The sequence below is a fragment of the Calonectris borealis genome, chromosome 2 (genome assembly GCF_964195595.1).
Source record: "Calonectris borealis chromosome 2, bCalBor7.hap1.2, whole genome shotgun sequence".
In the NCBI taxonomy this organism is placed as follows: domain Eukaryota; kingdom Metazoa; phylum Chordata; class Aves; order Procellariiformes; family Procellariidae; genus Calonectris; species Calonectris borealis.
In genome coordinates this window covers 96,280,905-96,300,361 of record NC_134313.1, presented here as the reverse complement: position 1 = coordinate 96,300,361, position 19,457 = coordinate 96,280,905, and the positions used below count along the sequence as shown (strand labels likewise).

At 51.8% G+C, this 19,457-nt stretch overlaps 1 protein-coding gene across 1 annotated transcript; it reads left to right on the top strand.

Annotated features, from left to right (window-relative positions):
* Positions 1 to 1,330: 1,330 nt before the first annotated feature.
* NRN1 (neuritin 1) lies at positions 1,331 to 10,889 on the top strand. Its single transcript, XM_075142634.1, has 3 exons — positions 1,331 to 2,008; positions 6,150 to 6,294; positions 9,608 to 10,889. Exons 1-3 carry the CDS (start codon positions 1,954 to 1,956, stop codon positions 9,837 to 9,839), a joined length of 432 nt encoding a protein of 143 aa, XP_074998735.1. The 5' UTR covers positions 1,331 to 1,953; the 3' UTR covers positions 9,840 to 10,889.
* The last annotated feature ends 8,568 nt before the right edge of the window (positions 10,890 to 19,457 follow it).

Genomic DNA, 19,457 nt, shown 5'->3' with positions numbered 1-19,457 from the left:
TACCATGTGTCCACATGCTGAGCTGGCTCTGGGAGCTGGCTGAAAATGAACCTTTTTTTTTTCAATTCCTCAGGTTAGTTTTCAGCCGGCTCTGTCCTCTAATCCAGCTCACCGTCCATAGTGGAGATGTATAAATAGGAAGAAAAGGTGGAACAAAAAGGAATAGTGGGAAGGTGCAGAGGAGACAAGCCAGAGTTTTTCATCTGCAGTGTAGTTACCCAACATTATATCTGCTTTCCAGTTGAAGAAACAGGGGTTGGGGTTTCATGACGGCTTTAAGAGGAGGCTGCCTCTGCGCACATTAGGTAGACCTAAAGAGGCAATGGCATTCACCAGCACTACTTTGTGAATGTGCTTCCTTCCTTCCACAAGGAAGCTTTTCATCTTGCCCTCCAGTTTCCTTACTTCCAATTGCTCTGATTCATTTAACCCCATGCAATCCCTGTCCTTGCCTGGTGGGCTTCAGGCATTTGCAGCCCACAGGGATCATGAGGACCCAGCCTGGCAGCTGCTGTGCCTCTGTCGTTGTGTCCGAGGATTGTCACGGGTGGTTTGTAAAAGAGAGGGACCAACTGGGAGCCCAGCTGGTCCAGGTTGCCGCAGCACTGCCAGCACAGTGGGATTGCAAAGAGTGAGGGACCTGGGACCGGGAGGAGCAAAGGTCAACAGTAGTTGTCCCTCCAACCAGTCCCCCTTTGGCTCCTGGAGATGCTGCAGATGGCTGGTGAAGGTCAGGGCTGAGCTGGGGGGAATAACTTTGCAGTAGAAGAGCCCAGGGGGAAGGCTGTAGAATGGGGTTTTGCTTGGTTGCTTCGCACCAGGAGAAGCCCATGCCAGCACCTTGAGGTTCCTTCCACGCTGCCCTCCAGGCGGGGATGGCCTTGAGGAGGGTCCCAGGAGGGCGTCAGGCTGCAGGAGCACCCCAGACCAAGCCCTGTCCCGGGCAGTGCTCCATGTAGCCTCGGCCGGCACCATCCCCTCCACCCAGCCCCGCCACACCTGTAGCCTCTCCCCAGAGGATGGGGTGCAGTGGCCCGCAGCCTCAGGCCGGCCCCACTGCGGCTCCCCAGGGCTGTCCCACGCCTGACCCGTTTCCCCACGCCATCCTCTGCAGTCCCACAGCAGGGCTGCTGCCACCGGGATTGAGCACAGGCAGCAGGGCCGGGAGAGACCAGTTCCTCCCCCCCGCCCCCACCTCAGCCTGGGGGTGACGTCATGGTGGGGGAGGGGCGGGCAGAGGGAGGGGACCCCCGCACCTCCCTTTCCTCCTCCCCGCTCCGCAGCGCGGGGGCCGGGCCGGCCAGCCCCGACGGGGCGGCCCGGGGGCGGGGGGGGTTCTGCCGTGCTATCCCCACCCCCGGGGGGGCGGCTCCGCCGTCTGCGTGTCTGTGTGTGCGTGTGCGTGTGTGTGCTCGTGTGTGTGTGTGTGTGTGCGTGTGCGTGCGTCCCCCCCGCGCCCCCGCATCCCTCCCGCCCCGGGGGGACGGTCCCGGCTGCCGCCCCCCCACCGCCACGCGGGGCAGGAGGAGCGCGGGGGGGGGGAGTTTCTCGGCGATTAATGGGGCGGGGGGACACGGGGAGAGCAGATAAATCCAGCCTGTGATGCCTATAAATGGCGTTTCTTTTCCAAGGTGCACATTTTTTTAAAAAAAAAGAAGAAGAAGGGGGAAAAAACCCGGTCCGTGTCATCCCCCCGCGTCAGGGCCGGTGGTGGGCGTGAGGCTGTACTTCCTCCGCCCCCTCCTAATGGAGCGAACCATTCCCAGCTAGTCCTCCTCGCCCTCTCCCTCTGCCTCCCTCTTTCTCTCCTTCTCCTCTTGTCTCCCCCCCTTGTCTGCAAAGTCCTCCGCTGCTCGGAACTTGTTGGCAATGCCTATTTTTCAGCTTTCCCCCACGTTCTCCAAAGTAACTATTTAAAGATCTGCAGCCGCAAATGGTTTTACTAAATGTAGGATGGGACTTAAGTTGAACGGCAGATATATTTCTCTGATCCTTGCTGTACAGATAGGTAAGTGGACTGCCAAATTCGGTATCAAGTTGTGTGCACCAAAGCCCGACTGATGCATGCAGAAGCGGAATGTCGGAATAACCTGCGCTGACGGCCGCGGTTTGGGGCGGCGGAGGGACCCCCGCTCCCCGTTCCCCGCTCCCTCTGCCTCCTTCCCGGTGGCATCTTCGCGGTTCTTCACGCTGTCAAGGCAGGGGGGGTCCGCAGGAAAGGGAGCTGATTTCTTATTCCTCTTAAATCACTTTCGTTGTTTGTTTTCCTAAATCAGTGCATGCTCATTCGTACTTCGCTTTTTTTCCCCCTCTCTTATTCTTCCTCGTTTCCCCCCCCCCCCCCCCGCCCCGTTCTCGCCGTCCCCACGAACGACTGCATTTGTATTTGCTTTTCGGATATCCCCTGCATTCCTTATCACCGACGATTTGGGGACTCCAGTGCTAAGAAATCCCCCCCGCCCCGAGGGACAGAGAAATAAGAACCGGCACAAAATGGCTTGCGAGAGGTCTAGCTGGAAAGTTTTTTTTTGCAGAAAATCAGGGGGACAAGCGAAGGGTCCCTTTGGGAACTTGGAGGCTTTCCCATTTTCAGACCAGCCTAAAAACAAACAAAACCCAACGCTAACTTAAAAAAAAATCCACCCGAATGTGGGGATTAAACAAATAAAAATTATTAAGAAATCACGAAGTCCCACCGCCCGACCGTTAATTTTGTGCTCGGAGAACCGCTGTCAAAAAACGAGCGGGTCCAAAAAATTTCTATATATGTTAAGTTACTTAAAATAGAACAGGTTTCCCTCCACGCCGGTATGTGTTTTTGCGTGCTCGTTGCTGGTTTTGTTTAATATCTTGGGTTTTTCGCTGGTTCTTTTTGTTGGTTTGCTCTCAGGTTCATTTTATTCAACATTTCTTTGCTGAAAATTTTTTGAGTTACAGACATTAAACAATCTCCAAGTTAATGACCACTTTGGTCCAGTACAGGCAAATTTTAAAGATTATATATTGAATATGTATATTCCCGAGCATGATCCAAAACTGGGCTTCAAGGAAAGGGCGATTAAAGCGCGTCTTTTATTAATCAGATTGTCAGGTGTGAAGAGACCTTTGAAAATATTTGCCTGCAAAGGAATTCTGCTACAATAGAAAAAATGCTCGGCATTGCTATTTAGAGATCCTTTTGCTCGGTCACCCTCCTCTCCAGACAATCTCTGCAGCATTTTGTGAGTACTAACAGAAAGAAGAGGAGGAAAAAAAAAAAAGAGGGAGGGAGAACAAGAAAGAGAGGAAAGAAGGAGGCAAATGCCTTGAACATTTCCTCACCGAGAAAAGAAAAAAATAAGAAATATTGCGATGAAATGTTGACCTCTGGAAATGTGGATATACGATGCAAACCCCTCCATTCGTATTACCATTCCATTTTAAATGAGACTGAACTCTTCAGAAGGCCATTTTCTGTACTGTCAGAGAAAGAAGGGGGAAGGCATTATTTGGATGTTATCCTTAATTTCAGTCCTTGCATTTTTTGTTTGTTTGTTCGTCTGGAGGAGGAAGATTTTCTTTCATTTGTCTTTATTTGATTCAACCGAGGGAGGATTTTATTCACGAGGAAATGTCAAAAGGTATCTAGAGTAGCTGGGAATCGCCGTCCCCGGGCTGGCGTGAGCATGAGCAGTCATATGGAAAGTTACCCCCAAATATCGCTGCACACCGCGGAGACGGTGGCGGTGCGGTCGCTTTGCGGTGCCCTGGGAAAGGACGGCTTTGAAGCTCGTGGAGGGCTTTTCTCCTCCCTGCTGCTTCTTCGGTATTTCGGGTAACCTTCCCCCCTCACACCCCCCCGAAATCAGCTCCTGGTGTCGGTGAGGGGGTTGCAAAGGGCCGTTTCCCTTTGCCCCGACCCCGGTAGCGGCTCGTATGAAATGTATGTTCGGCTCGTTCCCAAAACGTCTATGCTGCCCGCAGCAGCACCAGGGAATAATTAAAAAAAAAAAAAATTATTTATTTATTTGGGCAGCGGGGATCGGGAGCTGTCCGAAATCCCTGACATTTCGGGAGGTGATGGGGGGGAGGCGCGGGGACTGAGTCTCGGCGGAAGGCGCCCAGGGACAGGAGGGGTGGACCAGGCGCAGCTAAAGGGCAAGGCGGACTGAGAGGACGGAGAGCGGGTTTCGGGAGGGGGGCAGGATCCGTTATGGACGGCTCCTGCGGACCTGCTGCATTGGAAATTGCTGCACACTCGTCTTTGAAGGACGGGGAGGAGGGAAGGTCGGGGCCACGGCAAAGCACAAGCGACCTAGTTCAAGAGAAATCCCGCTGTCGTTTGACTATAGCAGGACCTCCGTCTCTCCGCTTTTGCTTTTTTGTTTTTTGGTGGTGGTGGTGGGATTTGGGGAGACTTTGGGGAGACTTTGGGGTACCCTGTGAGGAGGGAGCGGTGCGGGCACACAGGGCTAGGCCGCCCCTCGGAGGGGAGGGATGGTCTGAGTATCTCTGGTCCCAAACCTGACCCTCTACCACCCTCCCTCCCCGGCCCCGGGGCAGGGCTCCGCTTCGGACCTCGTATTTTCAGTGCAGTCCGTCACGTTTTTGGAGAAATTCCTGGCAACTTCCCCTCCCCTCTGCCCCTGTAGCTGCCGGAGCGGGATGGTGCGGGTTTTACAGGACATGGTTTTACCCTGGGGAAGGTCCTCAGTTCTTCTTTATTTGTTTGCCTGGCTTTTTTTCCTACCGTAGCCAATGTCTGTAGCCTGCTGGGGGTTTGATGTGACGGCTGGTGCTGGTGTGTGTGTAGAGGGGAGTGGCCACCAAGTCATGTTAGCGACGAATCAAACGGCAAGAGGGGGATCTGGGTTGAAACAGTCTCTTTTGGAGTCAGCCATTTAGCTTGTAACCGGTGCCCGGCAGGGAAACACACACACACGCACACGCCGCCACAGCACATCCTGGGGAGACGGATCGGGAGGGGACGCCCACCCCAACACCCCCTCCGGCGGTGTGGGCGGACGGGGGCTACTCCGAAAGAGGCGGGGGGAGCAACCCCTCCCGCCCCTGCTGACCACATCCCAGCTGCGCTGCCCGGGGTCGAGCCCGGGCCCAGAGACACCACGGCGTCCCCAACCCCCGCCACTGGCAGGAGAGCGGTTGGGGATCAGCACCCCACCCGTGCCCAGATACCCCAGCCCGCCGGCTGCGGCTGCCGCGCGGGCTGCTGCGGGTGTGTGCGCCGCGCCGTGCGGCTGCACAGGCCGTGGCGTGAGTCCTGCGTGAGTCCTGCGGGACGCGTCGTGCAGCAGCAACGTCCCTGCGTCCCGTCCCGTCCCCCCGCGGGGCCTGGCCCGGCAGCCGCGGACACCCGGGAGGAGCCATCTCACGCACGCCGTAATTCATTTTCTTTCCCCGTTTGCAGCCGGTTGGTTGTTCTTGGGTTTGTTACTATTGTATTTATCCTAGCGCGATCCCGAAGGTTTGAGGGAGCGGGATTCATCCCTGTCCCTTCCCGTCCCGCTGCCCCGAGCCCAGGCAGCCGCCGGGCCGGTGCCCTCGCAGCTGCGTGCGTGGCTTTGGGGGACGCTTCTTTTCGTGGCTTTATCTCAGCTCTTTCTAGTGATTTTTTTTTTATTAGTATTTTTATTTTCCCGCTGAGTCTTGCACGATATTTGCCAAGCGACGTGGGCAATAAGGAGCCGTGTGTGTGCGTGTGTGCGCGCCAGTGTTTGTACGGAGAAACGCGCCTGCTGCTTCGAGGCGGCATTTTCTAACAAAGGAGCGAGTCCGGGGAGAAGCAGGCAGCGCATCTTCACCTATCCTCCCCTCCTCCTCGCCCCTCAAAAGAAAAAAAAAAAAGACAAAAAAAAAGACAAAAAAAAGAAGACTGAAATCAACGCCGTTGATCCACGGGCATTGAAAACCCCGGTGCTAAAAAAGCAAAGGGCGAAAAGCCCCTGACTCATGTCCCCGAGTGCCCGACGGTGACCCTGGCTCGGTCCCACCGCCTCCTCCTGCCCCAGACCGCCGCTGCCCGGCGGGGCGCGAGTTTAGTAATGGGTGGGAGGAGGGTGGGGGGGAAGGGGCGATGTGGGGGCGGCGGTTTGGGGGTGCGGGGCGGGCGGGGAGTCGGTGGAGCTGACCTGTGCCCCTGCCCCCCCCAGCGTACCTGGTGCAGGCGGTGAGAGCGGCGGGGCGGTGCGATGCGGTCTTTAGGGACTTCTCGGAGTGTTTGCTGCGGCTGGGCGATAACATGGCCAACTACCCGCAGGACCTGGACGACAAGAGAAATCTCCAAACGATCTGCGCGTAGGTCTTTCCTCTCTCCTTCGGGGCCGAGGGGGGAGAAAGGGACTAGGGAGTCACCCGGGGCTGGGCAAGGGGGGCGAGGCTGGATGCTGGCGGTGGGAAGGGAAGCAACAGAAGTAACGCGGGGTTTGGTGCTTTGGGGTTAGATTCTCTGCTCCAGGGTCCCCCCAAGCGCACTGCCACGGGGACACGCAGGGCTTGGGGAACAGTGAAGTCCGGAGGGAGTTTTTACAATGTCTTTTTCAGTTTTTCCCTCCCTGAATCTGGGTGGGTTGGTTTTTTTCCCTCTTTCTTTTTTTTTTTTCCCTCCCCTCCTTAGCTTCTCTCTTGTATTCTTTCCCTTCCCCTGCTTTGCACTGGGGTGCTGACATTAGCTGCACGGGGGTTGTTATCCCTTTCCTTACTGCTGCCTTTGGGACCCACGCTCACTGGCAGGCTCCAAGGTCCCCCCGGGAGCTCAAGGCAGAGGCAGGCCGGGGGGAGGCAGCTTACCCCGGCCGGGGACAGCCGGCGCTGGGGAGGTGATTCCTCGGAAAACAAAATGTAATTAAAAAGAAAAGAGCCCAGCCACAATATTAACCGCCCAGTGGCAGAAGGACGGCCGTCCCAGCGGCAGCTCACCTCCACCCTCCTGCGCCGCTCGGGCCCCCGGGGAAAGCCCATTTCCCCCCATTTTCGCCCCGCTTCTGGCACAGAGGGGAGAAGAAGGAAGGGGCAACGATAAAATGAGAAAATAATGATAATAATAATAAAAATGAAAACAACAACAAAAAATAATAAAAGGAGAAAAAGAGACCGCCTTGCAAAATGGACTCCTGCTCCCCTCCTTCCCAATTCCTCTCCGAAGCTGGAGGAACTGGGACAGCTGGAGGAGCCCTAAATTTGGGGCAGGCTTCCCCAGAGCTCAGGGCAACGGATCTTACCAGGGGGAGGGAAACTGGGGCGGCTGCTGGGGGCCGGGGAGCCGCCAGCTCCGGCCTCGCCCATCCCGCTTCGGGGTCTCGCGTCCCGGGCAGGGAGGCAGAAACGGGCATTTTCGATACGTCTGGGGAAAAAAAAAAAAGAAATATCCGGCTGGACAGGGTATTCTCCCGTCTCTCCGTTGCTGTTTTCCGGCACAAACTCCCCCCGCCGAAAAAAACAAAAAAAACACCCAAAAATTAGAGAGAATCATATTTAGAAATGAGATAAGGTCCTTAGACATAAATATGTTTGGAATAGTTGTTTTCTGATTTTGCTCTGCGAAAATCAGAAAACGAAGGACATGAAATGGGAATGTGAGATGGAAAGGAAAGGAAAGGAAAGGAAAGGAAAGGAAAGGAAAGGAAAGGAAAGGAAAGGAAAGGAAAGGAAAGGAAAGGAAAGGAAAGGAAAGGAAAGGAAAGGAAAGGAAAGGAAAGGAAAGGAAAGGAAAGGAAAGGAAAGGAAAGGAAAGGAAAGGAAAGGAAAGGAAAGGAAAGGAGGAAGAGAAGAGAAGAGAAGAGAAGAGAAGAGAAGAGAAGAGAAGAGAAGAGAAGAGAAGAGAAGAGAAGAGAAGAGAAGAGAAGAGAAGAGAAGAGAAGAGGAGAAGAGAAGGAAAATAAAGAAAAGAAAAGAAAAGAAAAGAAAAGAAAAGAAAAGAAAAGAAAAGAAAAGAAAAGAAAAGAAAAGAAAAGAAAAGAAAAGAAAAAAAAAGAAAAGAAAAGAAAAGAAAAGAAAAGAAAAGAAAAGAAAAGAAAAGAAAAGAAAAGAAAAGAAAAGAAAAGAAAAGAAAAGAAAAGAAAAGAAAAGAAAAGAAAAGAAAAGAAAAGACAAGACGAGACTCCTAGAGATTTCTGACCCAAGCACCTAAGACTGGCACCCCGCTGTAAATGCTGGGTTGCGGTTTACCTTGTGTCCTGCATGAGGAATAAATACTCAGGGGCAGCAGCGTCCTAATATGATGCCCTTTGGCCCTGGAGTGCCGGACCAGAGGCGGTTCCGACCTGTAAAAAGTACCTCTTTTCCAAGCAAGTCCCTTTTCCCGACCACCTCGCACCACCCAATTGCCTTCGCCCTGTGCCAGGATGTGTACTGAAAGAAGATGGGGAAAGATTTAATTTTCCTTTGGGAGATGCAATTAGAGCAGAAATACTGCAGGAGAGGCACACTCTCAGACTCTGGCTTCTCAGTATCTCATTATTTATTACAAATATAGCAAACATTGGGAGTCTACAACCAGTTTAGAGGGCTGATAAATTAGAGGCTGTAGGACTACTTTAAGAAAAAAAAAATCAAAATCCAAATTTGCAGGCGCCTGTCTTAAGACAAGGGGGAAATAGGAGGCAAAGGGCAGATTCGGGGTGATTTTCAATAACCGAGACGCGGAGAAGAAAGGTCCTCCCGTTCCCCCCCGGGTAGGACAGTGGGACGGGTCCCCGGCGGCAAACCCCGGTCCAGTCCCCGTGAAGAAGGGAATTAAAAGAAAAAGGAAAAATCTGTGGGAACAGCTGGAAATTATCCTGGGGAAGGAGAAACCCTTCGCTGCCCATAGACCCCTGGCCAGGGATGAGGAATCCCTCCCACCGCCCCCCGCGCCGCGGGCCGGTGAGGGGCGCCCAGGAGGGGAAAATGCTCCTTCCTCCTTCTCCTCCTCCTCTTCATTCTCCTCCTCCTCTTCCTCCCTTCCTATCCCTGCAGTCAGGACCCGCTCCCCCCCCGGGGATCCCTCCCGAGGGTTTCTAACGCCGCACCGGGACCCTTCGTGTTAAGGCCTCCCGCCTGGGAAAAGGGATGCCTTTCCCAGCCCCATCTGCCCGCTCCCACCGGTGACGAAGATCCCTCGGGACGAGCCCGTGGGCTCCTAGGCTGGCGTCTGCCAGCCGAGGGGTGCATGCCCTCTCCCCCCGTCAGGCAAAGACCCCCTCCGGCAGAGACCCAGCAAAGCAATTTTTGCACCATGCCGCCCAGCCCGGGCTGGTGCCGAAGGCGGGGTTGGGGAGGGGGGACCCCCGAAACCACAGCCAGCGGCAGCCCCTCCGGGAGCTGGCAGGGGACCCACTGCCCAGCGCAAAGCGTGTGCACGGGGCGGGCTATGGGGCAGCCCGGGGAAGGCGAGGGGCCGGGGATCCCTCCCAGAAACCGGTGTCTCGGGTGGGAGGGGGGGATGGGGAGCAGGGGCCGGGTTTTAGGGCGGGGGAGGCGGCGGCTCCTCCTCCCCCGGGCGCCAGCCCCCTTTAAGGCATGCCCCGGCTCAGCTCCGCCGTCGGGGGGTTGGGGGGGCGGCTCCCCTCGGTCCCGCCCGGGAAGGTGGGTGCGTGCCTGTTTTGATGCCGGCTGCTCTCCCCTCCTGCAGGTACTGGGATGATTTCCACGTCTGCACCCTCACAGCGCTCACCGATTGCCAGGAAGGAGCGACAGACCTCTGGGAGAAATTGAGACGGGAATCCAAAAACCTCGATTTCCAAGGCAGCTTATTTGAACTGTGCGGAGGCGGCAGGGGCGCGGCACCGTCCCTCCTCCCGCCGGCTTTGCCCCTGCTGCTGGCGGCTCTGTGGGCCGCGCTAGTGACCTGGCTGCCTTTCTAGGGGGGCGAGCACACTCACACCCACACCCCCTCCATGTGCTGGATCTATAGAGGAAGTGTCCATCCGTTGCTTTGGGGACGTTGTGCTTTTCTGTGGTTGATGATGATGGTGGTGGTTGGTGGTGGCTGATGATGGTGAAACACCCATGTAGGACTGTGGAAGCGTTCTCCCTATATTCTTTGTGTTTTATTTGCCAAATGTTACCAAACAGGCAGCGGCGTGCAGCCCAAATCGGACCTCAGCTTTACTATCGCTTCGAATCAAAAATAGAAAAAAATAAAAATACAAACTCGAGCCCTCGTTGTGCAAAAGCAATCTCAGGAACGGCTCTGGGCCACCTAATGCTAAGGTTGTAATCGGCCGGGATACCTCCCGGCGGGCCACGGGCTCCTCTAAAAATGTGGCAAGTGTGCGAGGCGAGAACAAAAACGCAGAAGAAAAAAGGCACTGGCGATGAATCCAAGGTAGATGTCCACGTGTGAAGCATATGGTGAATAATTCACAATCTCTCATCTTTCCTCCACAGTTGTTTGGTTTTTGGTCATTCCACTGAAAAAAAAAAAAATTTAAAAAGAGCATTTTTCCTCGAGGGGAAAAGAGAGAGAGAGAGAGGGAAACGAACAGTTAAGGAAGGAAGGAAGGAAGGGAAGAGCGAAAGAAAGGGATGTATCTAAATGCCCGGAGGAGTGAAGGAATGCTGCTAACAGATCTCTGAGAGTTTACCTTTACTTGCTGTTCGAAGGCATCTTTCCGAATTCACTGCCTTTAATTTTTTCCTCCTCTTTGTTTTAGATGTTACACATACCAGTAAAATACCTGAATATCCAACCGTAGAGATCACAAAAAGGGGGCTTAAATGTAAACCTAAAGAAAAAAAATACCCAACAACAACAGCAAAATGATTTTGAAAAAAAAAGAGCCTTGATTTTAAAAGAGAAGAAAAATGTAATTTAAACAAAAGTTTATTATACAGCCAATTCAGCAAAAAAATAACAAAAAAAGATTTGCTACAAAGTATAGACAGAAGTATAAAATAAAAATTATTGTTTGAAATGAGGGTGTCGTCCTTTTTATAAAATATGCCTAGAGTGTCTTGAAAAGGACAGGGCTTTTTAGGCAAGGAAGGCTAAATCCCGAACCGATCCCTCGATGAACACGGCAATTTCAGTTCAAACAAGGACAGGGCGGCTGAATTGGTTAGTCTCAGCCTCAGCCTTCCTTTTTTCCCCCCCCCCCCCCTCCATTTCTTTTTTTAAAAATATGCTATAAATCCTCCCACCCTCCTCCTCCCCCCTGCTCCCGAAACCCCAAAACGCAGCTCCCCCGTTTCCCAGCCGCCCGGAGCCGGCGAAGGAAACCCGGCGCGGCGGCGGGGGGCGGGCGGCGCGGCGCGGCGGTCCCGCGGGTGCGGGCGCGGGGCGCGGAGCGGCGCGGAGCCCCGGCGGAGGGCGGGCAGCAACCACCATTAAGGAGGACGCTGCGGAGCCGGAGACGGGGCACAGAGGAGCCCTTTCATAATTAATAAGGCAGCTCAGCCGAAGGAGCAAGGGGAAGGGGGGCCGGGGTATTGATTTCGCAGCAGAAGCTGCTCTAACCACGGCTATTTATAGGCGCCTGATGCCTTTATAAAGAAATACACATCAAAGAGTAAACACGTCCTTTTTACTCATAAGGCGAGAGCCCAGCTGGCTACCGGGGGTGGGTGGGTGAGTGGGTGATGGGGAGGTAGGGGCCGCGAATTGGTTTGAGGTGATTTATTCCGGTGGGGAGCCCTTGCCCGTGCAATAGCTCTCCTTTGCCAATGTGTAGGGTGGCAGGGTCTCTCTCTCTCCTTCGCCCCCTCTCCCTGCTCCCCTTCCCTCCCAAGGTCCGCAATGTAATGTGTAAGCAATAGCAAATGTAACAGTTCATAAATCAAACAGTGGGTCGCAAGCCAATCTGCATTTCCCAAACGGATTGAATCCCAGCAACGAATGCGCTCAGGAACTGGAGCCAGGCGCCTTTACCACTGGAAGCAATGTTGATTTTTTAATGATAAAATACATTATGTGTGTGTTGGGGGGGCTCAGCCTCGCTTCGGCAGACACAGGTCTGCTTGCATTTCCTTTTCCTTTGCCCTCCCTCCAGATTTAATCCCCACCACCACCAAAGAGAAAGGAAAACCCTGGAGAGCAAAGCTTTGTTTAAATGGTTTGGGTTATTTTCCCTCCCCACAGAGGATCTAGACCTAAATTGATTTTTCTGTGCACATCTCTATATTCATGAGGTCAGGCACTGCTGTTATGATTTCCTGTAGCACGAAATGCCAGCTGCCGAGGAGAGAGGGGAGAGAGAGCCCTTGCTGGGGTGCGAGGGGCTCCGCAGCCCGCTGTCTCCCGCCGCGGCCCCCGTCTTCCCGGCTGTCGGACGGTGCCCGTCCGTCGGAGGACAGCGGGAGGGGAGCCTCCAGCTTTTCCTCACCCCTCGGAAGAAAGCTGAAACTCCGTAATAAGGGGGCGATTTCCAGCTCATTAGTGGACTCGAGTTATCTTCGCGTGAGGTTGAATTACTAATGGATAACCTCTCCGTCATTAGCACATCTCCCAGTTAGCCCTCCGTTGAGGCGAATGATAAAACGGTGGCGAAACGGGGAAAAAACAGCCGAGCGGGCCGGGAGGGGGCCGGCGGCGGCGGCGGCCGGGCGCCGGGCGGTGCCGGTGGCCGTGCCCCTCCCCACCCCTCCTGCCGCCCCCCGGACACCTCCCGAGGAGTCTCCCGTTTCGGGCTCCTAATTGTCGGGCGAGCCGGGGCGCAAGGTGGTATTTGCTGCTCAAAAACCTGCATTGCACCCCCGGGATTTCCCGCACAGGCGGCAGGGACTGCAGCAAACCCCGGTCCTGCCGTCTCAGCTTCCCCCCGGGCAACTGGCAAGCGAGGCTCTCCCCGCCGGCAGCTCGGTATTTTTTTCGGGGAACACGAGCAACCAACAAACTCCCTCCCCTCCTTCTCCCTGTTCGTTTTATAAGAGCCCCTCACCGCGCAAGGCATCGGTTGTTCCCCCTCCTGCCCCTTTCAGGTGTTATTTCTGAAGCCTGAGTGCAATGGTCGATTTTTTTTTTTTTTAACCCAGGGATGATTGCTCTGTCTTGCCTTGCTTTGTGGCCAAGAAAACATGAGCTCTCCCCCAAGTCCCAGAAAGGGACTGAGCGTACTCGGTTTGCCTTCTGTCGCCCTGCACCTGTAGGGTTTTGTAAGGGCTGGCAGGAGAGGGCTGCGGGGGGAGGCTGGGGTGTCGCTTGCCGGGCTGGTCCCACTGCCCCAGGCAGCGGCTGCTTTAGCAAAAGCTGGAGAGGTTCAAGCCTCTGAACACCCCTTAATTCCTGGGCAAACGTGAGCTGGTGAACTGGGGAGGGAAAAAATGCAGCAGAAAATAATTTAAACGTTGACAGTAACTACAGTAAAATTATCACCTATTTAAACAAAAAAAACCCACACACATAAGGAAAAAAAAAAAAAGCATAAACGCAGATCAACAGGGAAGAAACCCACAGCTGAAACAAAAGACAAGCCAGTGCCTTTCTAGCTGGCTGGATAATCGGGGAGGGTTGCAGCCACTGCGGCTCTGCCTGCCCTAATTCCTGTCCCCAGCTCCTACTGAGCAACCGCAGCCCCGCAGTCCCCGGAGGGCCGCAGAAAGCTGGCTCCTTCCTTCCCCGTCAGTGCTGGATGAAACTGTGCTTGGCAGTCGACTGCTCTCTGCCAGCCTCCACCTTTTAGCAGCCTGGCTCAGCTCTGGAGGAAGGGCTGTGCCTTGCTGCCTGCTCGGGCTGCCCTCCGCCACGGCCAGACTGCGCCAGCCCTGGGCTGAGGTGGTGGCCGTCGATTTTTTTGCTTTAAAGGGGAGAAGAAAAAAAAAAGTCCCTTTCCCATCTGCTCCTGTTCAAAGGCTGTAACAGGGAGATGGAGAGGGCCTGTGCTGGGAGCAAAAGTTTGAGCCAGGACACACAAAACTGAGGAAAAGCTATCTGAATGGTAGCGAGGGCAAAGAGGTTGGTCCTTACGGAGGGAGCAGGGAGGAATGGTATAAAAGCAAGGTGCAGTACCCATTTCTCGCAGGACTTTCCGGTAGCTACATCTACGACTCAGAAGAAACAGCGAGATGCTGTTGGTCCCTGGCTGGTTTGCAGAGTCTAGGGACAAATGTATCGGTGACTCTGCCAACCCTCTTCCTTTCCAGGGCCCTGTTTAAAATCTGTGCAGTGGCTTTCCTGCCTGGTGAAATCCAGTAGGCTCTGTGAAAAGCTACAGCCCAAGGAGTCAGAGGCCAGTTCAGCCTTCATCAGGGCTGGTTCATTAATAATTTGTGCCATTAGGTTCACTACAGCAGTGCCTGAGGGCCCCAATTAAAGGAAAGTGAGCTTCTTAAATCCAGAGAGCCAGATTCTCCCTTTGTTATTCCCTCCTGATGCAGGAGGTGGTGCCTCCAGGGTGAGCAGCAGGAATAGACCTGGCTTTCTAGGTATGCAGCCTCTCTGCCTTCCCCTTCCCTCCTCCTCCTCCAGCTTTTCCCTCTCCTTTGCCTTAGCTGCAGATCCTGCTTATGGGCTGCTGCAGAGTGAGGCTGGTGCAGGAGGTGGCTAGCAGGACTCACGGGAGGAGGTGCAAATCAGGTTATTTTTCAGAGCCACTTCATTCTTCATCACAGGGCAAAGGAGTGGGTTTGGGTTTGGTTTTTTTTGCTGGGGGGGGGGTGGTGGGCAAAGTCATGGGTACTGCAGAGGAGTCTGTTACAAAATCAGATGCAGTTTTAGCTGTCCGAAAGAGTTGCTTTAGGCTACAGGCAGCTGATGATCAATGGTGCTGTTGGCAAATACACTTCCAGCTGGCTGCTGTCTCTCCTGAGGGACAGTTTCAACTCAAGGCCCATTGCAGTGGTGGTACAGCAAGGGGCTTTCGTTTGCTTTGGGCTAAGGACCTTCTGCTGCCCAGTTCCACCAGCGAGAAGAAAAGCTGGAGGTGATGTGGGAGAGAGATACAGCACTGTTATTGGTGAGTTACTGGCTGTTCCTTTCTCCTCAAATCCCCACAGTGGGTCTGTGTTAGAAGACCTTACTCAAAGCCCCATACTCCTGAGCTAAAGGTTTGCTAATGGATGGGCAGGCTGTGCTGGCATAGGCTTTACCTTTCAGGAGATACTGCAGAAATAGGTTTAAATGATTCAAATGATCAGAAAACCTGTGGCCTCTGCTCTAGCTTTTTTGGTTTTATTGTTTGTTTTATTTTGTTTGTTTGTTTGTTTATCTCCTAAGCTGATATGAAGGAAAGATGGAAACAGCCTGCTGAAGGTCAAGGTGAGACTGACCATCAGTTCACCCGAGTGCTGGTATTCACCAGCAGAAATCCATGTCCACAGGTGCTACAAGTCTCCTCAGCAAGAGAAACAGCATTGCTGCAGGGGACAAACAACTAGTCCTGACCTTCTTTACACGGCCCTTCTCTGGGAAAAAGTATCCCCTGAAGTCAATATGCATTCTGCCTAGGTAAGGATTTTGAATGCTCAGTTTTGCCTCTGACAGGGATGCTATCCGAATATGAACTCCAGGTTCCTCTCACCAAAATATGAAGTGCTTGTGTGTGCACCGTACTTCGTGCCTCTAGGTTTCTTGCCTATGATATCAATTTATTAAGGACTGTGAAAAACTTACTAAATCTCTCAAGCATCAAAGATCAAATCTGCAGGGCACCTTTTTTGCTGTGAAGTAGCAGACTCAAGAGTGGATGGGCAGTGCATCCTTTAATACCACTTTAATACCACCAATTTTTATATCACTTTGGAAACTACTAGATATTCAAACTGATGCTCCCTAAGGCAGGGAACAAAAAAACAAACCCCAGCCAACCAAGCTGAAAAAAAAAAAAGAAGAAGGAAGAAAGGAAGAAAACGTAAAAAAATCATCACTGACATTGATAAGAATTGTTTTAATCAGATTTATCCCTCCTTAAACCACCTATTTTGCTGCAGACACTATCAGTAAGTTTACTTCAGGACCAGCTAGGGACATGGTCTAATTCTACCAAACGCATCTCTTCAAGAGTCAAATCATGTGTCTAGTATAGCGTCTCTCTTTGTCAGAACTTCCAACAGTAGTATCTTAAGTATGAGAAACTATCAACTACTATTGACAGATTGGTATTTATGCTTCTTTTAATGCATTTTACTTTGACTGGGTAGTAAAAGAGGTCTTATCCATTCCTGTGCTCCTTTGGGGCACTTTCAGTTTTCCAGTCCTCTGGCACAAGCTGTCTTTGCAAAGGAATGATTCCTGTAAAGCCACTGCTCCATTTCATCCCATATTCCAAGAAATCCCTAAATTATGTTGTCAGATGAAGAATCCAGAACATATTTTGTTAGCACGGAGCATTGGTCACATTAGTTTCGCAATGCCTCATTTCAGGATCCAATATGTCAGAAAATTGTCCTAAGCTTTGCTTTTTATTGAGGCTTAATAGGCGCCCTTGTTCCTTTTACTAGACCTGTGAGGCAAGACTTGGTTTTGTTCTGTTGCCAAGACATTTCATTTGATCTCCCTCACCCTTACTTCTACTGTCTATTAAATGGGAGTTGCACTTTGAGATCTGTGGTGGGTGAAAAATGCAACATGAGGAGGTAGGCATTATTAATTAGAATGATCTTATTTTATCTTTTAGCTTTCACCAGAAGGAAAACGTCTGGATTGAAATGACAACAACAACAAATAATAGGTAAAGGATGCTTCCTTGTGGCTTCATAGATCTGCTGTGTAACAGAAAACATTCAGCCCTGGATGTGCAAGAGTTGTGGTTCACGTCTCCCTCTGAAGAAGCCTCATTTTAAAGAATGTTGTAGCATACCTACCTAATGTAGATGCTGCGCGGCAGGCGTTTCGGGCTGCGAATTTCAGCCTGTGCCCTTGGTGAGGCTGTCGAGGACAAGTTGCAATACCTGTCCTTCTTGCAGACATCCCAGTCCATCTTCAGCCACGTCACTCACTGCTGACGAGCTCCCTGTTTTGCCATGCATCGAAGGTTCATTTCATTCCCTTCCCTCCCTTTTCTTTAGGTGTCAGTGATTTGCACTCTAAATCAGAGATCTGGCACGTCAATACTTAGAAGGCTTAGGAGAAGAAGAAAACATCAATATTTCACTGAACACACAAAGTTGCACAACTCCCCAGTCTCCATTTTAATGTCAGCTGTGGTTAGTTTGGTTTTTTTCTGTAAGCTGAGTGATTTCAGCTTCTCTTTGAATCCCACCTGTGTGAATAGCTTGGTTTTCTCCATTGCTAGTGTTAACGAGGAACTGTGAGGAGTTTGTTCAGGCTCACTAGTCAGGCAGTCCTGAGGCAGCTGACTTTCTAGGAAAAGCCACAGCAGGAATAAGCGAGAGCCAGCCTACGCACCAGGCACAGCTTTTGCTGCTCTTTAGCTTATGCTCCGACTTATGCCCATGTTAAATGAATTGCCATTAGCAACAGTAATATAGACAAATGCAAAGAAAAACGAGCCGGACACTTAGTCATGGAGCTGCGCCTAGAAATGATGGCCCATTATAAGGCAGCTTCACCGACTACAGCGGAGCTGTGCCAGCTCATGGCAATTTAGGACTTGCTCTGCTTGAGTTAGTCTGCAATCTGAAGTTTCCGATCTCATCTTTTGTGTGACCTAGATCATGCAAATGGGGGTACCAGAGTCACAGGGAAGTCGAGCAGAGTTCCGCATGAGTACCGGCGTGAGAAGGAGCAGCAATTAGCTCTAAATTCACTCTGCCAGCCTGTTGTTTCTGAGCTCTCACCCTGCTGCTCTGTAACTGGAAGCCTTGCGCTGTAGAAGGGGAGAAGAACATTTCGCTCATGTTCATATTAATCAAGTCGTCTTGTGAGCTGCTGAATCTGTGAAATTGTATCTCCCGTGGTGTTCAGTGGTAGTGGCTGTCTCCTATGTGGACTCTCTGGTGTTTAGTAATACAGTTGTGCTTCTGCAGTGGATGCACTCCCAGGGTTTTTCTCCTCTGCCTGCCTACTTCCACAGCACTTGCAGGCAGCTCAAACCTTTGAGACTTCCATCCCCTGTCAGGTTTGATCAAACTCAGCTCACAGGCTCAAAAAATTATTTAGAAGGGACTGACTGGCACTTGCACAGACAGTGTGATCTCATAAGCTTCCTTTCCTTGGGAAACTAGGCTACCAACCTAGCAACGGGGGAAGAGAATGCCATCCTGCTAGCAAAAAGGACCTAAACACTGGGAGGAAAGAGGGAAGGTGGGAGAGGAAAGTGAAGCTGTTTCAAAGGGAAAAAAAATCACTGCCTTGTGGCTGCAGAGCTCTCGCATGCTTAAAGGGAGAATCTTGGAGAGGCACGCTGGAGAAAATATTCTGCAGGAGATGGCAAGATCTCTTGTGAAAATTAGTAGGGGAGAGAAATCACCTGGATTCATCTCACCACCAGGCATCCTAAATGGATATTTGTATGGTAAGGATTGTCTCCGGTGGTACCCATTTCTCTCTACTGACTAGAGGGAGACGCAGACACAACTAGCATGCAATAAGTGTGCCTGCAGTATCTGAAGTGAGATGGGTCCTGTCCCAAAGGGAGTGATCCTCTTACCGCTCTCTCCTGCAGACCAAAGTTTTCTATGGTGCTGCTGCAGGGTTTGTTACTCCGTGTACCACATGTGTATTTTAGAAAAGCTGCTGTGTGTCTTAATAGCTGCAGATGTATGCATGATTTTACTGGGCATTCATAAGCACTTATCCTCTGTGCACTAAAACCTTTCCTGTCCTTGTGTCTTATGAAATAAAATCCTTTAACTGAGCTTTAATGATTCTGGTACTAGTTTTTTACAAATTAGAGAGCTGTCATCCTGTTTTTATTTGATGTCACACACTGTTTGAGGCTGTCAAAAGTATTACAGGGCATACTCATATAAATTGATATTTAATTTCAGTTATTATAATGTCACTAATTGTATTTTTGCACCTGATGCAATTACTGACATTCAGCTATTGAGCTCTGCTTTGTTCTTTCTAGATTTAGGTGTTCCTTACTCTTTATCTTCCCCGCCTACGGTAGATGGTACACACAATGAAACTCGGAAATAAAAGCTCAGACCTTCCCATCAATTGCTCTGTGCCAAATGCACAGGATAGTTTGAAACTCTGGATGTACCCAGAGTGCGGGATATGCTCAAAACCCCACTCCCTATTACTATGTCATTTTTATGAGGCTTAGAGGAGGTTGTGTTATCCAAATGTTGCACAGTGCTTAAGTGCTTGTACTTGCCCATTGCTAAAGGCCTTCCATTTGCAATTTTTAGAGGGCTTTTTTGCTTGTAGCCTTTCACTTAACATACCCTGGGGCTGCTGTGGCAGCCCCTTGGCCTGGTATCTCAGTGCTCTTCTCCTCACGGCCTTGCACTGGTGCATTTGTTAATGTCGTATTCCCTGAGAATTCCTACGCCTCAGCCATCCCTCTGTCCTCTTCTCCTCTACCTTCTCGTCGCGTTGCTGTCGAGTTATAATTTGTAGTCTGCACTGAGGTTCCCACACCCTGTCCACTTGGTGCCTTCTAGACTGATGACTCCATATTAGAACAAATATGACA